This window comes from Schistocerca nitens, chromosome 6 (genome assembly GCF_023898315.1).
Source record: "Schistocerca nitens isolate TAMUIC-IGC-003100 chromosome 6, iqSchNite1.1, whole genome shotgun sequence".
NCBI lineage: Eukaryota > Metazoa > Arthropoda > Insecta > Orthoptera > Acrididae > Schistocerca > Schistocerca nitens.
In genome coordinates this window covers 433,140,733-433,159,913 of record NC_064619.1, presented here as the reverse complement: position 1 = coordinate 433,159,913, position 19,181 = coordinate 433,140,733, and the positions used below count along the sequence as shown (strand labels likewise).

Here is a 19,181-nt window from a genome sequence, read left to right as displayed (position 1 = left end):
CAGTATGTAGTTGTAGTATTATGGTATTCTGTCTTACAGCAGGTCTTGTCATGGGTTAAGCCTCTTCACTTTTGTCTGTCCATAGCCAGTCTTTTCATTTGTGAATATTTGTCTCCTTTGATATTGTCCAGCATTTCATATCTTCTTTTTCCTCTTCTCCTTTTCCCTCCACCTCTCTTTCTATTCCTTCCTTCAGTAAACAGTCCCTCCTCAAACAATGTCCAAAACAGTTCTGTTTTTTCTTTCTGATGACTTTCAGCATGTTTCTTTCCTCTCCAACTCTTCTTAATATTTCTTCATTCCTTACTTGGTCTTCCCATTTAACTTTTTTCCATTCTTCTCCATATCCACATCTCTAGTGCCTCCAATCTTCTTTCGTCTTCCTTCCTCAATGTCGGTCTCAGCCCCATACAGTGCCGCACTCCAGATGTAACATTTGGCAAGTCTTTTCCTCAGATCTTAATTTAGTGGTCCACAAAGTAATTTCTGTTTCCTCTTGAATCCTTCTTTTGCCATTGCAAATCTTTTCCTAATTTCTGTTGAGCAATACATATCATCCATTATTACACTTCCCAAGTAATTGAAGTTTTTCACTTGCTCTGTTTTTTCTCCCCCTATTTTCATACGACGTTTTCTACCCTTTCCTCCAATTACCATGCTTTTCGATTTCTTCTTGTTAATCTTCATTCCATATTCTTCTAATTTTGTGTTTAGATCATCTAACATTTGTTCCATCTGTCTTGCACACTCTACCATCACAACCATGTCGTCTGCAAATCTTATTCACCCCACTCTCCAAGCCCTTATACAAACTCCTCTCTTTCCATCAAAACTTTCATTTATAATTTCCTCCAGATAGATATTGAACAGTGTTGGTGATAAACAACAACCCTGTCTTACACCTCTTCCCAGTTCAATTTCTTCACTCATCACACCTCCTATTCTTACTCTTGCTCTCTGATTCAAATATAAATTTCTAATTAGCCATCTATCACTCCAGTCAACTCCATGTTTCCTTAGGATTTCCATCAGTTTGCCCCATCTGGCACACTGGAAAGCCTTCTCAAGATCAGTGAACACAAAATACGCCTTCCTTTTCTTCTCTGTGTACCTCTCCCTATCATTCTCAATAGCCCAGCAGCATCTATAGCTCCCACTCCTCACCTGAAACCAAATTGTTTATCTCCTATTACGCAATTCAGCTTTCCATATAGCCTTCTATTGAGCGTCCTCAGCAAGACTTTGGCTGCATGCGATATCTCTGTTACTCACATTTTTTGCTGTTCTTTTTCTTTTCTATAGGTATTAAGATACTTTCTGTAAAGTCCTTTGGCCGTTTTCCTGTTATGTATATTTGATTACATAATTCGATCCACTCTCTTTTCCCTTCTTTCTCCAATGACTTTAACAATTCCCCAGGAATCTCATCAATTCCCATTGCCTTTCCATTTTTCATCTCCTTCATAGATGCTTCAATCTCACTAGTTAGTATTGCATTTCCTTTGTCATCATCTGCAACCTTATCTTCTTCTTCTATCCCAAGCTCTTCTTCACTTGGTCGGCTGTCTGCAGCATACAGCCATTCTCTATATTCTTCCCATCATCTCATTATTTCTTGGGGTTCACTCACCATTTTACCATCTGCTGCCTCTGCTTCCTTTAGTCCATTGTTGTTTCTTTTTTCCCTGAATGTCAAATCCATTGCTGCTTTGTACATCAAATCATATTTTCCTTCTTACTCTTAATTTCTCTATCTTGTCACACAGTTCTGTCAACTATTTCTCCTTTGCTTTTTCTGTCTCCCTTCTTAATTCATTATTTAACCTCCTGCAGTTGCGCTTCCCTTCTGTGTTTACAGTTTCCCATTTCCTGTGGTCATCCATCTTGGTTATCATATCTGGTGTTACCCATTCTTTCTTTACTTTTTTCCTCTCTTTGACTCCAAGTGTTTGCTTAGCTGCCTTTTTGATCCCATTTTTAAAATGATCCCATATTCTTTCTGTGCATTCTGTTTCCTGTCTATGCATAATGATTTCACAATATGCATACTCTAATTTTTCATAAGTGCCTTTGTCTTTCAGTTTCTCAAAGTTAATGTGCTCTCTCTTCTGTCCTTTTCAGGTTCTTTTCAATTTAACTATAACCTCAGCTACTGCTAATATATGGTCTGAATAAATATCTGCCCCTGAATAACTTTTGACACTCTTTAGGCAATTTTGGCATCTTTGTTGGATCATTATGTAACCAGTTTGATATCTTTTGTTGTCAAATTAAGATATTCAAGTATACCATCGTCTTTTGTGGTTATCAAATAGAGTATTTCCAAATACCATGAAATTTACATTGCAGTATTCCAACAGTCTTCGCCCTCTCTCATTTCTTTCTCCCAGACCAAATTTTCCCAGAGCTTTTCCTTCTGGTCCTTCACCAACTACTGCATTCCAGTCACCCATTATAACAATACATGCATTTCTTTCCTCTCTCTCTCTCTGCTAAGTTTTCTATCTTCTCTTAACATTCTTCTTCCTCTTCATCTGAATGATTACTCGTTGGCATATTGACCTGGATGATAACTAAGTCTTTCTTTTTCCCTTTCAGTCTCATCATCCTTATTCTTCTACTAACACATTAAATCTTGATAACCTTGTCCTTTAGTCTTTTACCTATCAGAATTCCAGCCCCATACATTCAATTTTTTTTCTTCAACTGAATAGTACAATCGGAAGTCGGCACTTTCTAGTTCTCCACAACCACCCCATCTCACCTCACACATTCCAAGTACATCCACTTTGTTTCTTGTCATTTCGTGTTTGGCGTTTTCTAATTTCCCTTCTTGGAGAAAGGTTAATACATTCTAAGTCCCAATCCATAATAAGTCTTCCTTCTTCTTCCTTCCTCCTTCCTTTCTTCCTTTTCCATTTGCCCTAATCTCTGGAGTCCTCGTTGTAGTCCCCTCCCGGAGATCCATTTGAGGGGAAGTTTTACTTCCAGAATATTGTACAAAGAGGTCCATCACATGAACGTCTAGGGAAGTATTTCGAGTGGTGGTTTCCTGTTGCCTTCCACTGTCCTCCATATCCTGTCAGCTCATTGACCCGGTTTCCCACTGGGATTGGTTACCCAACCTTCAACTGGGTTGCTCAGCTTAACAGGGGCACCACTTGTAGGTAGGATTGTGGAGAATTGAGATGAGAGACGCTAAGAGAACTCTCTTGTTGAGTTCTTATATTCGCATCTCATCCCCATTTTTATCCAGAGTCGCAAAGTTGTAGCAGCGACTCCCTCAGGTATCTAATTACTGTAATTAAAATACATAGACCCTTTTTTCGAAAAACACCCAGTTATTTGATTATTTGAATGGACGTGGTCCCAGTTAATTTGAATAATTGGAATTCTACTGTATACGCATTTACAAGAACCTGAACTTTATTTCAATATTGCAAATGAAGTATTATTTCTTGTCAGCATATTAATACCCGTTAAGTTACAAGTAAATTTTAATTCTTTTTATATTCTAGTACCAATGTGTTTAATTGTTTTTTCAGCCACAAACGCCTACAAGGCTGGTTGAAGATATCACTGAAATAATTAAAAATGAGCAGAACTTGTCAGACACACAGTATGATATGCATGGCAATTCACTCTACATTGGCCAGGTATGTTTAAATGTGAGTTTTTAAATCTTTTCTTCTTATATCTGTTTCGCATTTGTTCAACTTTGGGGTGGATTGTACAAGACAATTTCTATAAATTTATTGCTGCTTTGTTTAACCACATTGATTTTCACACTTTTACGGTATGTGTGCTACATGTCCATAAGTGTGATTATGTTTCCCATCTGTTTGTATATTGGAACAAGGGAAATTTTTAGTAATGAGTGAAATGTCTCTTTGTAGAGTAGAAATTTAAATTTACAAATGCTTCCTGTCATACTAGTCTTCTATCTACACTAGACTGACTATGACCCCAAAACAGAAATAGAGATAGAATTAAAAGGGAAGAGAATAATTGTAACAAACTTGGGTCAAAAGACTATTTTTTTATTTTATAAATTAACCTATGGTGATGTCATTTTGTGTTATCAAATGGTTTTACTATTATCTTGTTTTGCAGAATGGCCTGGGTGACAGTGGTTATCTTACTCATAAGCGGAAAGCATCACCGGCGACGGGCAAGGAAAATACCCTTCCTAACAAACGTGTCCGTAAAGCTTTGGCACCTTCTTGGAGCACACCAGGAAATGTTACAGTTCCAGGAGTCACCGATTGCTTATTTATGTCAGAGACACCTGTGAGTTTTGTATATGCAGTTCACAAACATGATTGACTACTTAATGCATGTAACAGTAATAAAATACATTTCATACTAACTTCAATTTTAGTTGTTTCTTGAAATATACAGTGTACAATCTGACAACAAAAACTTCACGCCAATTGTGAAGTGTCAGCTCATACTACTTATGAAGTTTGGTGATGCATTCATGCCAATGCAATAATGTTTACATGAAGATTTATGAATCTCCGTACAGAGCTTATGTCGTAGATTTTATGAAGTCCTACACTCTTTTTCAGACAACTGTCAAGCGTTTCCTTAGAAAGTTTCCTCTACCCTCCATATAAGTTAAATTTGTTAATAAAGTTGATAACTTCCCTCTAATAGTGTTATGTATGTTGAAACTCAATAATACGGAAAACAAACATAAAATCATACTTTAAACACCTTCTGCCACAAACTGGAGGTTAAAAACGGTTACTGCAATCATCTACAAAACCCTCACTCTCCTTTCTTGGTAAATTAATGAAGTGAGTTGAATTATTGTGTCCCCCCAATACTAATACTTTAAAATTGTAAATAGTAGTTTTGCAATGCTTAACTTAGTTGTGTAGGCACAAGAAATTTGTGAAGTTCCACTTGAACATTATGCAAATGATTAAAGTGTTTATAATCATTTTTAGTGTAATTAGATTTATTACAATGGTAGTGAATTATGCACTTTGACGAAAAAGTCTGATGTGCCATGAAAATTGCAGTGTCATTTTATTGAAATAAGATCACTAAACTCAGAGGAGAGTGGGCATTCGTGTGTGTCTACATCGTGGGAAGCACATTCCTCTTAAATGGAGATCATAGGATTTATTTTCAGTAAGAAATCATTTCTTTGAATGTAGTTTGCAGCAAGAAAAAGAAGTATACAGTTTTGAAAGGGGCCACACAAACAAATTTGTTATAAAATTAATATTTCTTAATTCTATTACAGCGACTTAAGTTGTGCGACAGTAACGTCCAAAGAAGTAAAAATTATTTTGCTCAATTGTGGCTAATGAACAACATAGTCTTTGTGGATAATTGTTCACTTCCTCAAAACCAATTCCTCTGACGGGCTTTGTGATGTTGGTGTACAGCATTCTACATTTCACTTATGATGATAGTATCATTTAAATCTCGAATAGTGCTGCTGGTTTCAATCAGTCAGAAATATTGGGCCAAATACAGAACTCCTCTCGACTTGGCACAGTGAAATCAGAGAAACTCTGAGGGCTACAATTTTATTTTTCAATTTTGTTAAGTCAGTTTCAAATCTAGAAGAAATATATATATTAGCCTACTCTGCTTTGAAGACCTAAAAATTTTGGTGTAGTATAATCAGTGTGATCAGCAAGTGAGCAAAGAAACATCATTTTCCATAATTCTCACATATTTGTTGATAGCGGTGACCTACAGCTGTGATGAAGAAACAAAATTTTCTGTGGTGTCTAACCAAGTTGAGAGAACAGACATAACTGAATAGTAATTTTGTGTCCTGTTGAGATGGAAGATCAGAGAAGGAACTTGGGATGCTCCTACACACGACATTAGTAAAGAGAAAATTTAAACAAGACCTAGGTGTTCTTCTGTATATTTTCTGTTTCCTGAGTAAATTACAATCCCAAAGAAAGCAGGGGTTGACAGATGTGAAAAATACCGAATTATCAGTTTAATAAGCCATGGCTACAAAATACTAACACGAATTCTTGTTGTAGCCTCTCCCTGATGTTATTCAATCTGTATATTGAGCAAGCAGTGAAGGAAACAAAAGAAAAATTCGGAGTAGGTATAAAAATCCATGGGGAAGAAATAAAAACTTTAAGGTTCGCCGATGACGTAATTCTGTCACAGACAGCAAAGGACCTGGAAGAGCAGTTGAACGGAATGGATAGTGTCTTGAAAGGAGGAAACAAGATAAACATAAACTAAAGCAAAATGAGGATAATGGAATGTAGTCGAATTAAATTGGGTGATGCTGAGGGTATTAGATTAGGAAATGAGACGCTTAAATTAGTAAATGAGTTTTGCTATTTGGGGGGCAAAATAACTGCTGATTGTCAAAGTACAGGAGGATGTAAAATGTAGACTGGTAATGGCAAGGAAAGCGTTTCTGAAGAAGAGGAATTTGTTAACATCGAGTGTAGATTTAAGTGTCAGGAAGTCTTTTCTGAAAGTATTTGTATGGAGTGTGCGATAAATAGTTTAAAAAAAAAGAGAATAGAAGCTTTCGAAATGTGGTGCTACAGAATAATGCTGAAGATTAGATGGGTAGATCACATAACTAATGAGGAGGTATTGAACAGAATTGGGGTGAAGAGAAAATTGTTGCATAACTTGACTAGAAGAAGGGATCGGTTGGTAGGACATATTCTGAGGCATCAAGGAATCACCAATTTAGTGTTGGAGGGCAGCGCGGAGGGTAAAAATCGTAGAGAGAGACCAAGAGATGAATACACTAAACAGATTCAGAAGGATGTAGGTTGCAGTAGGTACTGGGAGATGAAGCAGCTTGCACAGGATAGAGTAGCTTGGAGAGCTGCATCAAACCAGTCTTTGGACTGTAGACCACAACAACAACAACAACAAGAAGTAACTTAAACACAGTTATCTCATACACCGATAACCCTTACAAAAATTAAGTGTGCAACAAACAAAACACACTGTTCGTGGTAGAGAGTGCACTTCATTTTCTTTGGGGGGGATTTAGATCTAAAACAAATATGCAAACAGCGATGTGCAAAGATATCATCCATATGTGTGCAGCAGTTCCAGTGAATTTGGCTGTGTGGATTTTTAAAACATGTGTCTGACTTTCTAGCCAATGATCTGTTCTGATGTTTCCGATGTCAGGAAAGTGACTCTGCTGTCTGAATGGTGAGGCAGCACAAGTTCACAATGGCCTTTATTTAAGTAAACAGTTGTGCATTAAATAGGAAAGAGTTGTGTACATTGCTGTATAATAAACAATGCAGAAAATTGGATAGGTACATTCCATGAAAAGTAGCTTCATTTGGAGGTGCAGAAAATATCTGTTTTGGCCATTGTGAACACTTCATGTATGAGAGCATATTGATGTGCTAAAGTTGTCAGTTCAAATGAGGAATGTAAACACAGCTAGATAATGCTGACTAAGCTTACAACTCATTTGAGAAGCAGTAATACTAAATCAGAGTGTGAGCTGACAATTTGCTGACTATATTTGAATGACAATTATATATCTGACATTATTTTTTCCCCAGCTAACATTTGAATTAAAATTATTCCATGCATTAGAAAGTGTGATTCTTTGTAATTTATTCCCCTGTTGTATTCGCTCACACAGAGTAAATCACTGGAGGCAGACACATCAGTTCTGTTTTCCCCACCATACATACTGAGAGAAGTACTCCCAGAAGCAGATGAGCTAGGAGTTAATGAAAATCCTCCTCCTAATATTCGGAAGCTTTCACCTGCCGCAAAGGTACGTTCCTTGTTTTCTCAATCAAGCTCTTACGTTTTGAAATTTAGATTTTTAGCTTTTGCTTGATATTATCTTAGTTCTACTCAAATGCTGCCTTAGTAGTATCAGCAAAAAGCCGTTTGCATGATTTTCAGTGCTTGATATGATTGTAGATGATGATGATGCACCACTAAGTAGTAGATGTTTCCATCTATAACTGCTTTAATGCAGATTTTGTAAGCATTTTGATAATTCATTTTAGCACAATAGCTTTCAGTATTAAGAGTTCTATGATTAGTTTAGTGCCTTGTTCATCATTAGATAATTTCTTGGTACTGTCAGTATGATCGTTGTGTAGTGAAAAATGAAGTGTTCTCTGCACTTCGTAACTTCTGTCTGTAGCTGCGGAAGCACTGTATTTTGGTTGTGTACACAGGTTTTTTAAATATTTTGTTCATTGGTAATGTCATTCTGTACAGTATAGCTGCATTGCATTTTGTTTTTCATTTTTGTGGCTCTCCCATTATGGAGTTTGATAGTGGTAATAGTGTACTCATTGATGCTTAACAATTGCGGGTAGAAAAGAAAAATTACATTTAGCAGTAGGTCTATGGACAACCTTTCCAGTATCGCATTAGATAATTTGAAGTAAACTTCAGTACATGAGATCCCTTCACACCAAGATGTTTAACTGTCAATTATATGACCTTGGCTGCCATTTGCATTTATTTTATCAGAATTATTTTGATTATAAATTGAGAACTTAACTTAAGTCCTGGTTGTGTCCTTGTATGCAACATTAGTGATGTCTACATAATAATAATATACGTCTGTCATTCAGATTTGTACAAGAATGGTTATTACTAGGGATTGAAAAAAATTTGCATTTTGCAACAAATGCGAAATAGATGTGAATTCTGTGACTACGTAGGCTTTCCCGGCGTAATAAGTCTTGAAAGTGTCTTCGGGTTTGCTGCCGAGTCAAGTTGATTTTAGGATCCGGCAGCAAACCCGAAGAGACTTTCAAGATGTGAATTCTGCCTAAAATGCGAAAACATGCAATTACTTAATTGACCCTGTTCAGTGGCGAACTGTATCCATATGAACTATTTTATCAGAGATAGTTCAAAATTGCTTTATTTTCTGCATATAAATATTGAAAATGTAACCAGTTTTCAGTTAGTGGTGTTGTACATCATCTGCCAAAGCCCAATTTGGATAGGTAATGAGCGTAAGAAACTTTTTGCAAAATAAAAAGAGAAAGAAGCAACAACATATGATCTGGTGCCATGTCAATTTTGGGCAGTTAAATTGTCTATTCAAGATAAACATTGCATAATGCAATGTATTATCCATCTGTGGGACCTAGCATTTTGTAACAAAGAAAGACATTTGTTAGCTAAAGCTCAAAAGACAATATAATAAGTATGCTTTTAATGTCCCAAATTAGGTGGTGGATGTTTCCAATTGTGGTTGCATTGAATACTACCAGAGGTTGGACCTGTAATCAGTCGTTGACAGTACTCATGTAACCTTAACGAGCAATTGGTCAGTAGCTGTCCCTGAATGCTTTGTCTTATGCGTTGTCTGTTGTTTTCTTACTTTGAAATAAGTGAAGCGACTAATCCTAGTCCATCACGGATTTTGATTACGACTCCTGCAACATCAGTAGAAATGGGCAATATCTGTGGCATTATGTCAGTTCCACTGTAGGCTACTGCCCTGTGAAAGGAAGGCAGAGTTTGTTTCCCCGCACTGCTCCTCCTTTCTCCTCTAGCGGTCAGAATTGTAGTGTCTACAGTGGTGGCCATCTGTCACTACAGCCTACAGTGCCTGCATTCTGTGCAATAAAAATTGGAAAACAAAATCTCATTCTCTGCCATAGCTGTTGGATAATAAAATCTGTAATGTTTTTCAACTGCGCTGAAAGTCTTCTCGTAACCTTAAAATAGAGTTACCATATGTTTAGTTCTAATTCTGCACAAACTGTCTTGCCAGTTCCATCTGTATTGTTGTCAAGCATGGGTGATGCAGCTATGAATGCCCATGAATAGTCTGCAGATCATCGAATTGCATGGGAAAAGACAATATTGTCCAGAAAGACCTGAAATCTGCAACAAATTCGATTCACCGCTGGGAAAATGCTGCTGCTTTTAAATAGAACCCAGTTTTGAAACATTAAATTCAGCCAGATGAAGAAACCGGCAGCCATTTTGGAAGAAAAAGGCGTTGGAAGTTTTTTTGCAAAAGCAAAGTTCCAGTCATGAAGTTCCCAATCAGCATGTTTTATTAACAGCCAGTTTCAAAGAACTAAGGCTTTGTTCGCCTTTGCTCATGTAGTGTGACAGTCTTTTAAATTTGTGCAGTTAAATATTTACTAACAAACAGTGGACAATCCTGGATGGAATAATTATAGTATTACGAAAAAAATAGTTATTATTGACCATATAGCAGATATGCAGAGTTGCAGATAGGCACCACAAAAAGACTGTTAAACAAAGCTTTCAGCCAAACATAACTTCATCTGAATAGATGACACACACACACGGCACCCACCCAGTTTGCTTCTGACAACCAAGCAGAACACAGGACGCATAACGACATGCAAACAATGTTCTGGCAGTAAAACTGAGAATATTTAATTCAGTATGTGTTCAATATAATTTTTACTAGTTGGTGAATAATGTTTGTGGTGACAGCACACTGTGCTGTGTAGACTGGGGAGTAGCTAGTTTGAAAGGTAATCCAACACTGATATTTTGATTTACGTGTTTGCATGACTGAAGTGCCATATTTGACATTTTCCCTTTTTGAATTGTATAGTTTTAAAAGAGTACTACTAAGTAATTTGATGATTTTGAGTTCACTTTTGCTTCGGACACTGCATTTGTGATTCCACAGTTTGGCAGTTGGGTATCAATCCACCAGTTTGTATACGTTCTGTAGGATTCTGAAAACAATGTTATTTTTATAGCTGCATCAGTCAATGATTCACGCCCTTTTAAGAGAAAAGAGGTGTCAGTTGTTACTTACACCCCTTTGAAAATTTGATAGCAGCACTAATTATGCTGCATATCATTTAATAGCTTCTGCTTGCGCCCCTAGATATAATTATCAGTAGTGTTCACAAGAAAACAACAAGGTGCAATTGTTTTTGTTATTGTTGCAGTATTTATTTTCCTTGCAGTTAAACTTGGATTGCAGTATTAGGTTGACAATTGTGCTTACTGGTTTTTTTGTAATATGCTGAATGCTTCCAAGAATATACCAGAAAATAACACAGAACTTCGTCTGTTCTGAGACAAGTGCACAGCAGAGAAAAAAAATCACATTCCCTTAATTGATTCTCGGAAAGTCAACATTAATTTCCAGTTAGAGGACTCAGTTTCTTACCCTGTGTTGTGGATTTCAGTGTTACAAAAAGTAAACTAAAGAAACAGGACAGACTGTTTATTCTGTGTGAGAGATCTCAGAGTTAAGTGTCAAACCTGGTGTAATAGATTTCAACTCGTGGGGACAGCCATGAGGAGACCAGATTTCTGAAGAAATTCACAAGTATTGGAAGACAAGGAAAGGTGACATATTTTCTATGTTCACTTTCTTATGTTCTTATGTATATACATATTGTATTGACTGATTAGTCTTTCATGGGTCTCCAACATGATCTGTTGACTGCAGCAGAAAACCTAGGGTACCCATCAGGAAAGGTTCCTGTCTAATACAAGGTGTGATTGGAAAGTTTTAAGAATGGATCTGCTAATGCTTACTAGTTTGGCAGGCAGGTACATGGAGGGTGGGGAGTGAGACTTTGCCTTGTCCTAGAATCCCCTCTGACAGGAAACTGCATTTCCTTTACTCATTTCATTGTGGCAGCTGGTTGAGTGTGGGTCTGTTAGGGCTCGTTGCCGGATTCTGTCTGCGTGAAAATGGACGTAAAAACGGAGCTATGAGTTTGTGTGAAATTTTGTTTTAAAACTGGGAAATCGGCTTCTGAGACTTACGAACTATTAAAAACAGCTTTTGGAGATAATTGTATGAGCCAGTCAAATGTGTTTTTGTCTGGTTCAACAGATTTAAAAATGGCTGCACATCATTTAAAGATAACCATGGTCCGATCGTCCTTCCACCTCAAAAACGAATGAAAATGTTGTGAAAGTTCCCGACTTTGTGCGCTCTGATTATAGACTTAAATTAGGGAGATGGCTGATGAACTTTGTTTAAGTTTCTATGCAGTTCAGTCAATTTTAATTGAAGATCTGAACATACATCAAGTGTCCGCAAAATTCATTCCAAAAGTGTTGTCAAGTGATCAGGGACAATACCGACTTGAAGTGTACCAAGAACTGATTAATCGGACTAAAAATAACCCAGATTTGTTAAATAGGGTAATTACAGGTGATGAATCGTGGGTATATGGATATGATCCTGAAACTAAAGAGCAGTCTTCGCAGAGGAAGACTCCAGGTTCACCACAACCAAAAAATGCACAGCAAAGTCAGTCGAAGATGAAGACAATGTTGGTGATTTCTTTCAATTCTACCGTGTTGTGTGTATGAATTTACCCCTGGAGGACAGACAGTTAACCAGGAATACTGCAGATGTGTCCTTGAGCATTTGCATGAAAAGGTGCGGAGGAAAAGGCCTGCATTGTGGAAAGACAGGAGTTGGGTGCTACACCGTGACAATGGTCTGACTCATCATGCCTTCGCCATCGTTGAATGTTTGACCAAATTCAAAATTCCTGTGCTTCCACAACTGCCATATTCCCCTGATTTGGCCCCTGCAGACTTCTACCTGTGTCCTAAACTGAAGCTTTCACTGAAAGGGAAGCAATTTGACTCGATTGAAGACATCCAGGCAAATAAGGGTAGTGTCCTTAACACACTTTAGGACAAAAATTTCCAGGGATGTTTCCAAATGTGGAAACACCATTGGAGTTGGTGTGTTCAGTCATGAGGGGAATATTTTGAAGGAGATGCATCACAGTAGCATGTAAGTACTACCATTGTACAATTACAAGCCCATTCTTAAAACTTTCCAATCACACTTCATACAACCAGGAACTCTGAAAAACTCCAAAAGTTTTCTGCCTGAACAACATCCTACCTTTCTGTGAATACATTTTGAACTGGCCTGTAAAGAACAACAGCCAAGGTGATGAGCGAATGGACTGTCAAACATGGTTTACTCTTCGAGATTAATGTATTGAGAAAGTAGAACTGTATGTATTATATACTATGCAGTCAAGTTAACGTTAATGTGAATAAAAAGATTAATAATTAAATTTCATTTATTAATCTTGCTCCCTTATATTTATGCTTTGGAAATCCCAATTCCACAGAATCTCAGAGCTGCGAATCTAGGCTCAGCAATATGCTGATGGACAGACACCAAATGCCAGGCACCATAGCTTCCTTCCGCTGAGGTACGCGATGGCAGGGAACAGTGATTTGTGAGGGTCCTTGTGGAGGAAATAGCTGGAGGCAGAACCTCACTCTGTAACAAAAAGCGGAACAAATAATCATGAACCATCAGACCTACCTCTTAAAAAGAATACAACCATGAAGAAAGCACAAAATAACCAGCCTTAAAATGGAGTGAATAAACAGTGAACCAAGCAAACTCTGGAACTCCAAACTGATTATTATAAATCTCTGGTAAAAACCGCAACTAAGTAATTTTAACAATTACAATGCAAAAACAGGTTCTGTTAATAATGATTATAAAACTACTTCACTATACAAGTACATCACATTTCACAGGGTTGATGCACACACCACATAGAAGGTATTTAAGACACATATCACCAAACTTCAAGTTAGCTAGTGTGGTGGCCACTGATCCAACTATACACAAACTACTGCCCAGCTACATCTCTACAACAACTGCTTAGTCTCAATAACTATAAAGTCACTTTAAGTTACACATTACAGTCACTTAGTTCTTATGATTTTGAATTAGTGGGACTAACCCTTTTATTTTTACTGGCACTAACTGTAGCTTAATTTAAATCTTAACATTTGGGAGGGTTAGCTCCTTAGACCCAAGCTGGACAAGGTGGTGCACACTGTTGTCACGTGTTAGCAGAACATACGACAGCAGCACTCAACTGCAGTGTTCCACTTCAGCAGTTATAGTTGAATACAAAAGCCCATCTCTGCCTTAAAGCCAACGGAGCTAACTAAGCTTTGTTTTCCCCAGCCATTTACACTGAAGCACATAGCCACCACAGCAGGCACTCAAATACTGCATGGAAAAAACTAGTAATACAGGAGCACTAGCCAAAAATGCCCTCCCTGCAAGCTGGCGAAGCATACTCTCCCACTCTCCTCTGTCCGTGTGTCTTAGCTCACCAGTACCATCACAGAGTGGTAGCCCCAGTACAGCACTGGGGCGGGGTTCAAATTACCGCGGCAGACGGACGAATTGGAACAGCATTTCCTGAAAACTGTTGGCTTAGTGTTTTGTCGCTAAAAATTGCAGATTTCGCATTGTTGTTTTTCCTGGCCATAGTTATAGGCATTAACAATTGCACAAGTTTAAACAAGCAATTTTCTTACTGTTTTTGAAATGTTCTTGGGTATTCACCAGAGTGTTGCTGGCAGAGAACATTTCAAAATCATAATATCCCTGGAAATCCTAAAATGTCAAAACTTTCTCTCTGACTTTTTTTTTCTTTCAGTGATGCATATTACATAAAATCATTATTTAACATGTTTTTAATGATAAAACGTACATTCGTCATGAGACGTATAATTTCCAAATTAATTTGATGTATTGCAACCTGTCACATAACTATTTGAACGTGGAAGGTATTATGTGAAAGATACTGTACTGAATGACATTACTTTTGAAACAACTGTATTTGTAAAGGGTAGTTCACTGTGGTGGTCTGTAGCACTCAATTTCTTGTCCTTCCTCAGCCTCTTGGATTGTTCAAATCTGCTGTGAAGAGGATAAACTTCGGGGAAGTCACCAATATTCGTGGGCTGCCAAAGGTGAGATACTACAATTTTCTAAATATATGAAGCTTAATACACAGGTGTGAAACATCTGACTCATTATTATTCCTTCATGTTTGTGGCACTTAAAAGTAGTTGCAGTGAAGTATTTTGCTCTGATTCGTAGTATTTGGGGAGTTTGTTGTCCCCCCCCCCCCCCCCCCTTCCAATATGATTGTTCTGTTTGATGTATGCACACTAAGGTAAACATGTTTCGGGTCTTTGTGTGATAAATGAGCATCTTTCTTTCAGACAATCTGTGAATACTACTGTTGTTGGTATTCTGTAAGATCAAAAACAGAAAATAATTAGTTTATCTACATTCAGTTCTTATCACTCATGCCTTTACTTTTGGTAGCAAAGAGTGTTGTTGTCTCCCTGCTCGAAGTTATATAACCATTTCATCTTCTTATGCTTTTTCTATGCTGTTTAGTTCAGCTGGCTACAACAAGAACCTGTTAAAAGTGTCTTTATAAAGGCCCATTTTCACCTGGCATGGTCCAGATTGAGCAATGTTTATCTGCGTGTAACATCAGTATTCTAACAATAGATGATAAAGTGAATCAAATCATAACACATACTCTCATTGCAAATGACAGAAATCTTTCGAACTGCATCCAGTATATCTTTTTATTCACCTTTATGCCTCATAAGGTCAATAACACCTTCATACTGTTAACTCCGAAAGAACTGAACTGCCATTGAATCGATGTTGACTGTTACATGAAAACCTGAGTCCACCTCCTGGAACCAGTAGTCAACAATAGCTAAAAAAGGCCATTAACTTTTATTTCCTCTTGTTTCGATTTATAATTGGAAATTTAGTTGTACTCAGAAGGATTTTTATTCATGTTTCACTCGTTATACTAGCCAATAAATGCTGCCATGGAAAGCCCGATTTGCATATTTATGACAGTGACTGTAGGTAAGTATTCATAAGAAGCTGTAGGGAGAATGGAAATGTGATGATTGCTGTAAAGATTTGTAATAGAATTAATCAATACATCCATCCCTTCATTTTCTTCTATAGATAACAATATAACAGTATGAGGCATTTCAGGTGTACTCCCCCATCTCCTCCTCATTTTATAAGGGTGTATTCCTACCGAGTTAAAAGTGGTGATTTGCTGGAGAACAAATTTGCACACTGTCCTCTCATAAATGATTCAGTTACTGATAAAGACACTTCTATTGGAATAATGCAGATGAAAATTACTATAATGATGACATTGTGTAACCATGTATCTTGTTGCAATAATTACTTTTTTGACCTGAGGTTCTGTTTAGAATACATTGCGGTTACTGTCTGATTAAAATAACTTGCTATTTTTGGCAGGAGGGGAAGTAGTATCACTGTTTAGGTAATGCCGATGGCGAACTTTCCCCTGTGCTACTTTTAGTTCACCTTGTTGTCTGACCATCAGTAAACAGTAATCAACGACATGTTGTTTGCGTGGCTCTCTTGACGTGTGCTGACAACAAAACTATCCTTCGCTACCTCCATGCCAAACTGTCAGAAGTCACAAGTTATTTTAATCATACTTAGTACAATTTGGGTGCTAGCTGTTTTTGAATTGTTATCCTTAAAGTTGTCCTGCATCTACATTTTCTCGATATCTCTGTTTCTGACACGGTAATGTTATCATGGCTTTGGGGGTACTCTGTATTCCCTCATGTTGTTTTCAGCTGCCACTTTGGTCTAGTTTGTCAAATACTGAAACCCAAAAGCATGTTCAATGCAATGCCAATGAGAATTAGTATGAGACACTAGGCTAATGTGAAGCCTTAGGGGTAGCAACCATATTCCATTGCCTGTCAATTAATTTAGTTTTCCTTTTTTTCCCTTCCTCTTACAGCTTGATGTGCGATGGGAGATGGTAGCTTGTGGTCGTACAAGAGATCAGTTGGAACTAACTGAGCAGGCCCACAGGTACCTCAATCAGTCTGCTCTACAGCCCCGGTCACTCAACCTTTAGAAAGGTTGCGAACAACATGTGATATTATGTTAAAGTATAAAATGTGCTCAGCAATTGAGTGTTGTATTATACTTGTTATAATTAAAAACTATCCAGTATTTTTGGTACGTGGAGAAAATGTACTGCTTTTGTGCGGTACATGATGTTTATTATGATACCTCTTCTGTGAAATAATAGAAGACATTCAGTTATCTGGCAGTGAGTGTAGAAAAGTGAAAAAACGTTGGAGGGGACACTTGCTCGGAGAGCACAATGTGTTCTGTCATGGTCTGGTCAAATGATGTAACGACACATTGAAAATTGTGTGTGTGTGTGTGTGTGTGTGTGTGTGTGTGTGTGTGTGTGTGTGTGTGTGTGTGTGTGTGTGTCAGTCAGTCAGGGAAGCAATAGGAGAAAGAGAGACTAGTACCAAGTAAGTTAATCAGCCAGATGAGAACTACAGTGTGTGTAAACGTCTGAAAAAATTGTTAAGTTTCCTTGAAATGTTATAGTTTATTTCTTTCTGTTTTTTATGTGTGTGTTACTCTTGCATTTAATTTATTTTGTATGTACTATGCTAATACATTAATTTGTACATGTAAAAGCATATTTAGGGTGGTTTTGTAAGAAGATAACAGAGAAAACTGGAAAAAGAATAATAGTATTAAACGGTTAATATTACTTAACTTTCTTCAGTCTGTATAATTTTGTAAAACAGCTATCAGTGAATATAAAAACAAGTATTGTGAAACAGATATCTATCGTGTGTGATGCTGCTTGCATGAAATGCAGAGCTCACGTTGAATAGAGAAGACAACTGTTTCACAAGTGTTTAGTTTTATACTTAATTGAACATATAACACAGCTCTCACGTGCACAACCTTCACTGCATTATATTATAAGCATTTAATTACACAGTAGTGGCAGCTTTAAGTTTTAGCACTCACCTTTTCTTTGAAGGTTTTAGGGTAAAAAAGAATCATTACATGCATGTGCTGTGTATTAATAATAAATTTCACTTGTACCTGGTGGTTGTTGTAAGAAACTACACTACTAATGAGTCTCGTGCAGGAGTGTGATATCTGGTTTGAGTAACTGAATGTTAACTTGTAATATCATTGATGTAGGAGATGTATGCAATACAGTTAAGTGTTTTGTATGAGAATGGTGGCAAATGGATTTTATATGCTTACATACTTTGTGTGTGGCATGGAGCCATCACATCATTTCATTCTCAGAGATGCATGTTCAGCACCATGGTTGTGTTTCCTCATTCTTTGAGTTTGAATATTGAGGGTCTTATGAGCTGTAGATAATCATTTATGTGGCCTTTCCTTAAAACAACGAGCTCATAATTGTGTGCCTTACCTTTGATATATTTAAGAAGTGGAAAACAAAGAGAACCGTTAGTGTGATGTAAATGTTTATTATGCATTTTGCTTCAAGTATTGTCAGTGTTGAAAACCAAATAATTTTACATTGTATCTTTCTGTGGGCATTTTGCCCACAAAGAAGACTGTATAGATGTAACAAAGTATTTTCATCGAAGAACACTGTGCCTTCATGTGATTAAGATGTTAATTGGACTACAAATAGTTTCATATTGTGGCTGGATCTGACATAAACCTGTAAAGAAGACTGTACAGGAAGAAATATAAACTTTCATTTAAAAACTGTATACTTCATTGCTATAATCTAATTATTACTAAATCTTTGACTTTGATGCTGGCAATATTGATTTCTGTTGTTTGTTGTTTCTGTTTAGAATGCAAATGTTTACTCAAGTGAAGGAAATTGAGGATACACACACAAACTACTGTCTTCAGTTTTAATTACAGTGGGTAATATAATTTATTTATTACGTGTGTGTTTCTTGTTACCAGAATAGGAGTTCATGAAAATCTGTAAGAAGAGGGTCCCCAATTAGTTATTGGGAAACTGTATAGAACAACAACAACATTTTAGTAAGTTATTTCAGCGCATTTGAGCCTATTTCAGATTACCTGAGGTCTGAGTCTTGCCCCCTCCTTTCCTTAGGAAGGAACTATGTATTCTATAGGATAAGTATAGATTTTTCGGCTTGTGAATGTGTTATTTGGCAGCCCTTGACAGTTTGCTTGCTTTTGGTAAGTATGGGCCCATTCTGTCTGCTTGTAATTTGGCTGTGTTCTCAAGTCAGTTTACCGGGTTAGATTCCCGGTGGGGTCAGGGATTTTCACCTGCCTCGAGATGACTGGGTGTTTGTGTTGTCCCCCTCATTTCATCATCATTCATGGAAGTGACAAGTTTGGACTGAGCAAAGGTTGGGAATTTGTACGGGCACTGATAACCTCACAGTTGAGCGGCCCAAAAACCAAACATCATCATCATCATCATCATCATCAAGTCAGTTTACCTTTTGATACAGATTTGTCACCAAGAAAGATATAACTAAGCACATTTTAACCATTTGCCATTTATGGCAACATATATTTGCATATT

The 19,181-nt window shown here is 37.2% G+C and overlaps 1 protein-coding gene across 4 annotated transcripts in view; it reads left to right on the top strand.

Moving 5' to 3' along the window:
• LOC126262337 (myb-related protein B) overlaps nt 1-18,423 on the top strand; it is a 210,922-nt gene extending 192,499 nt beyond the window's left edge. For 2 of the 4 annotated variants that reach the window (XM_049958900.1, XM_049958897.1), the window contains exons 11-15: nt 3,546-3,668; nt 4,114-4,290; nt 7,628-7,765; nt 14,668-14,742; nt 16,602-18,423. In XM_049958900.1, coding sequence (XP_049814857.1) covers nt 3,546-3,668; nt 4,114-4,290; nt 7,628-7,765; nt 14,668-14,742; nt 16,602-16,721 — 633 coding nt within the window. In that variant the 3' untranslated portion in view covers nt 16,722-18,423. The remainder of the gene's footprint in view (nt 1-3,545; nt 3,669-4,113; nt 4,291-7,627; nt 7,766-14,667; nt 14,743-16,601) is intronic. The other 2 variants (XM_049958898.1, XM_049958901.1) reach the window with 2 other exon arrangements.
• Nucleotides 18,424-19,181: the final 758 nt, after the last annotated feature.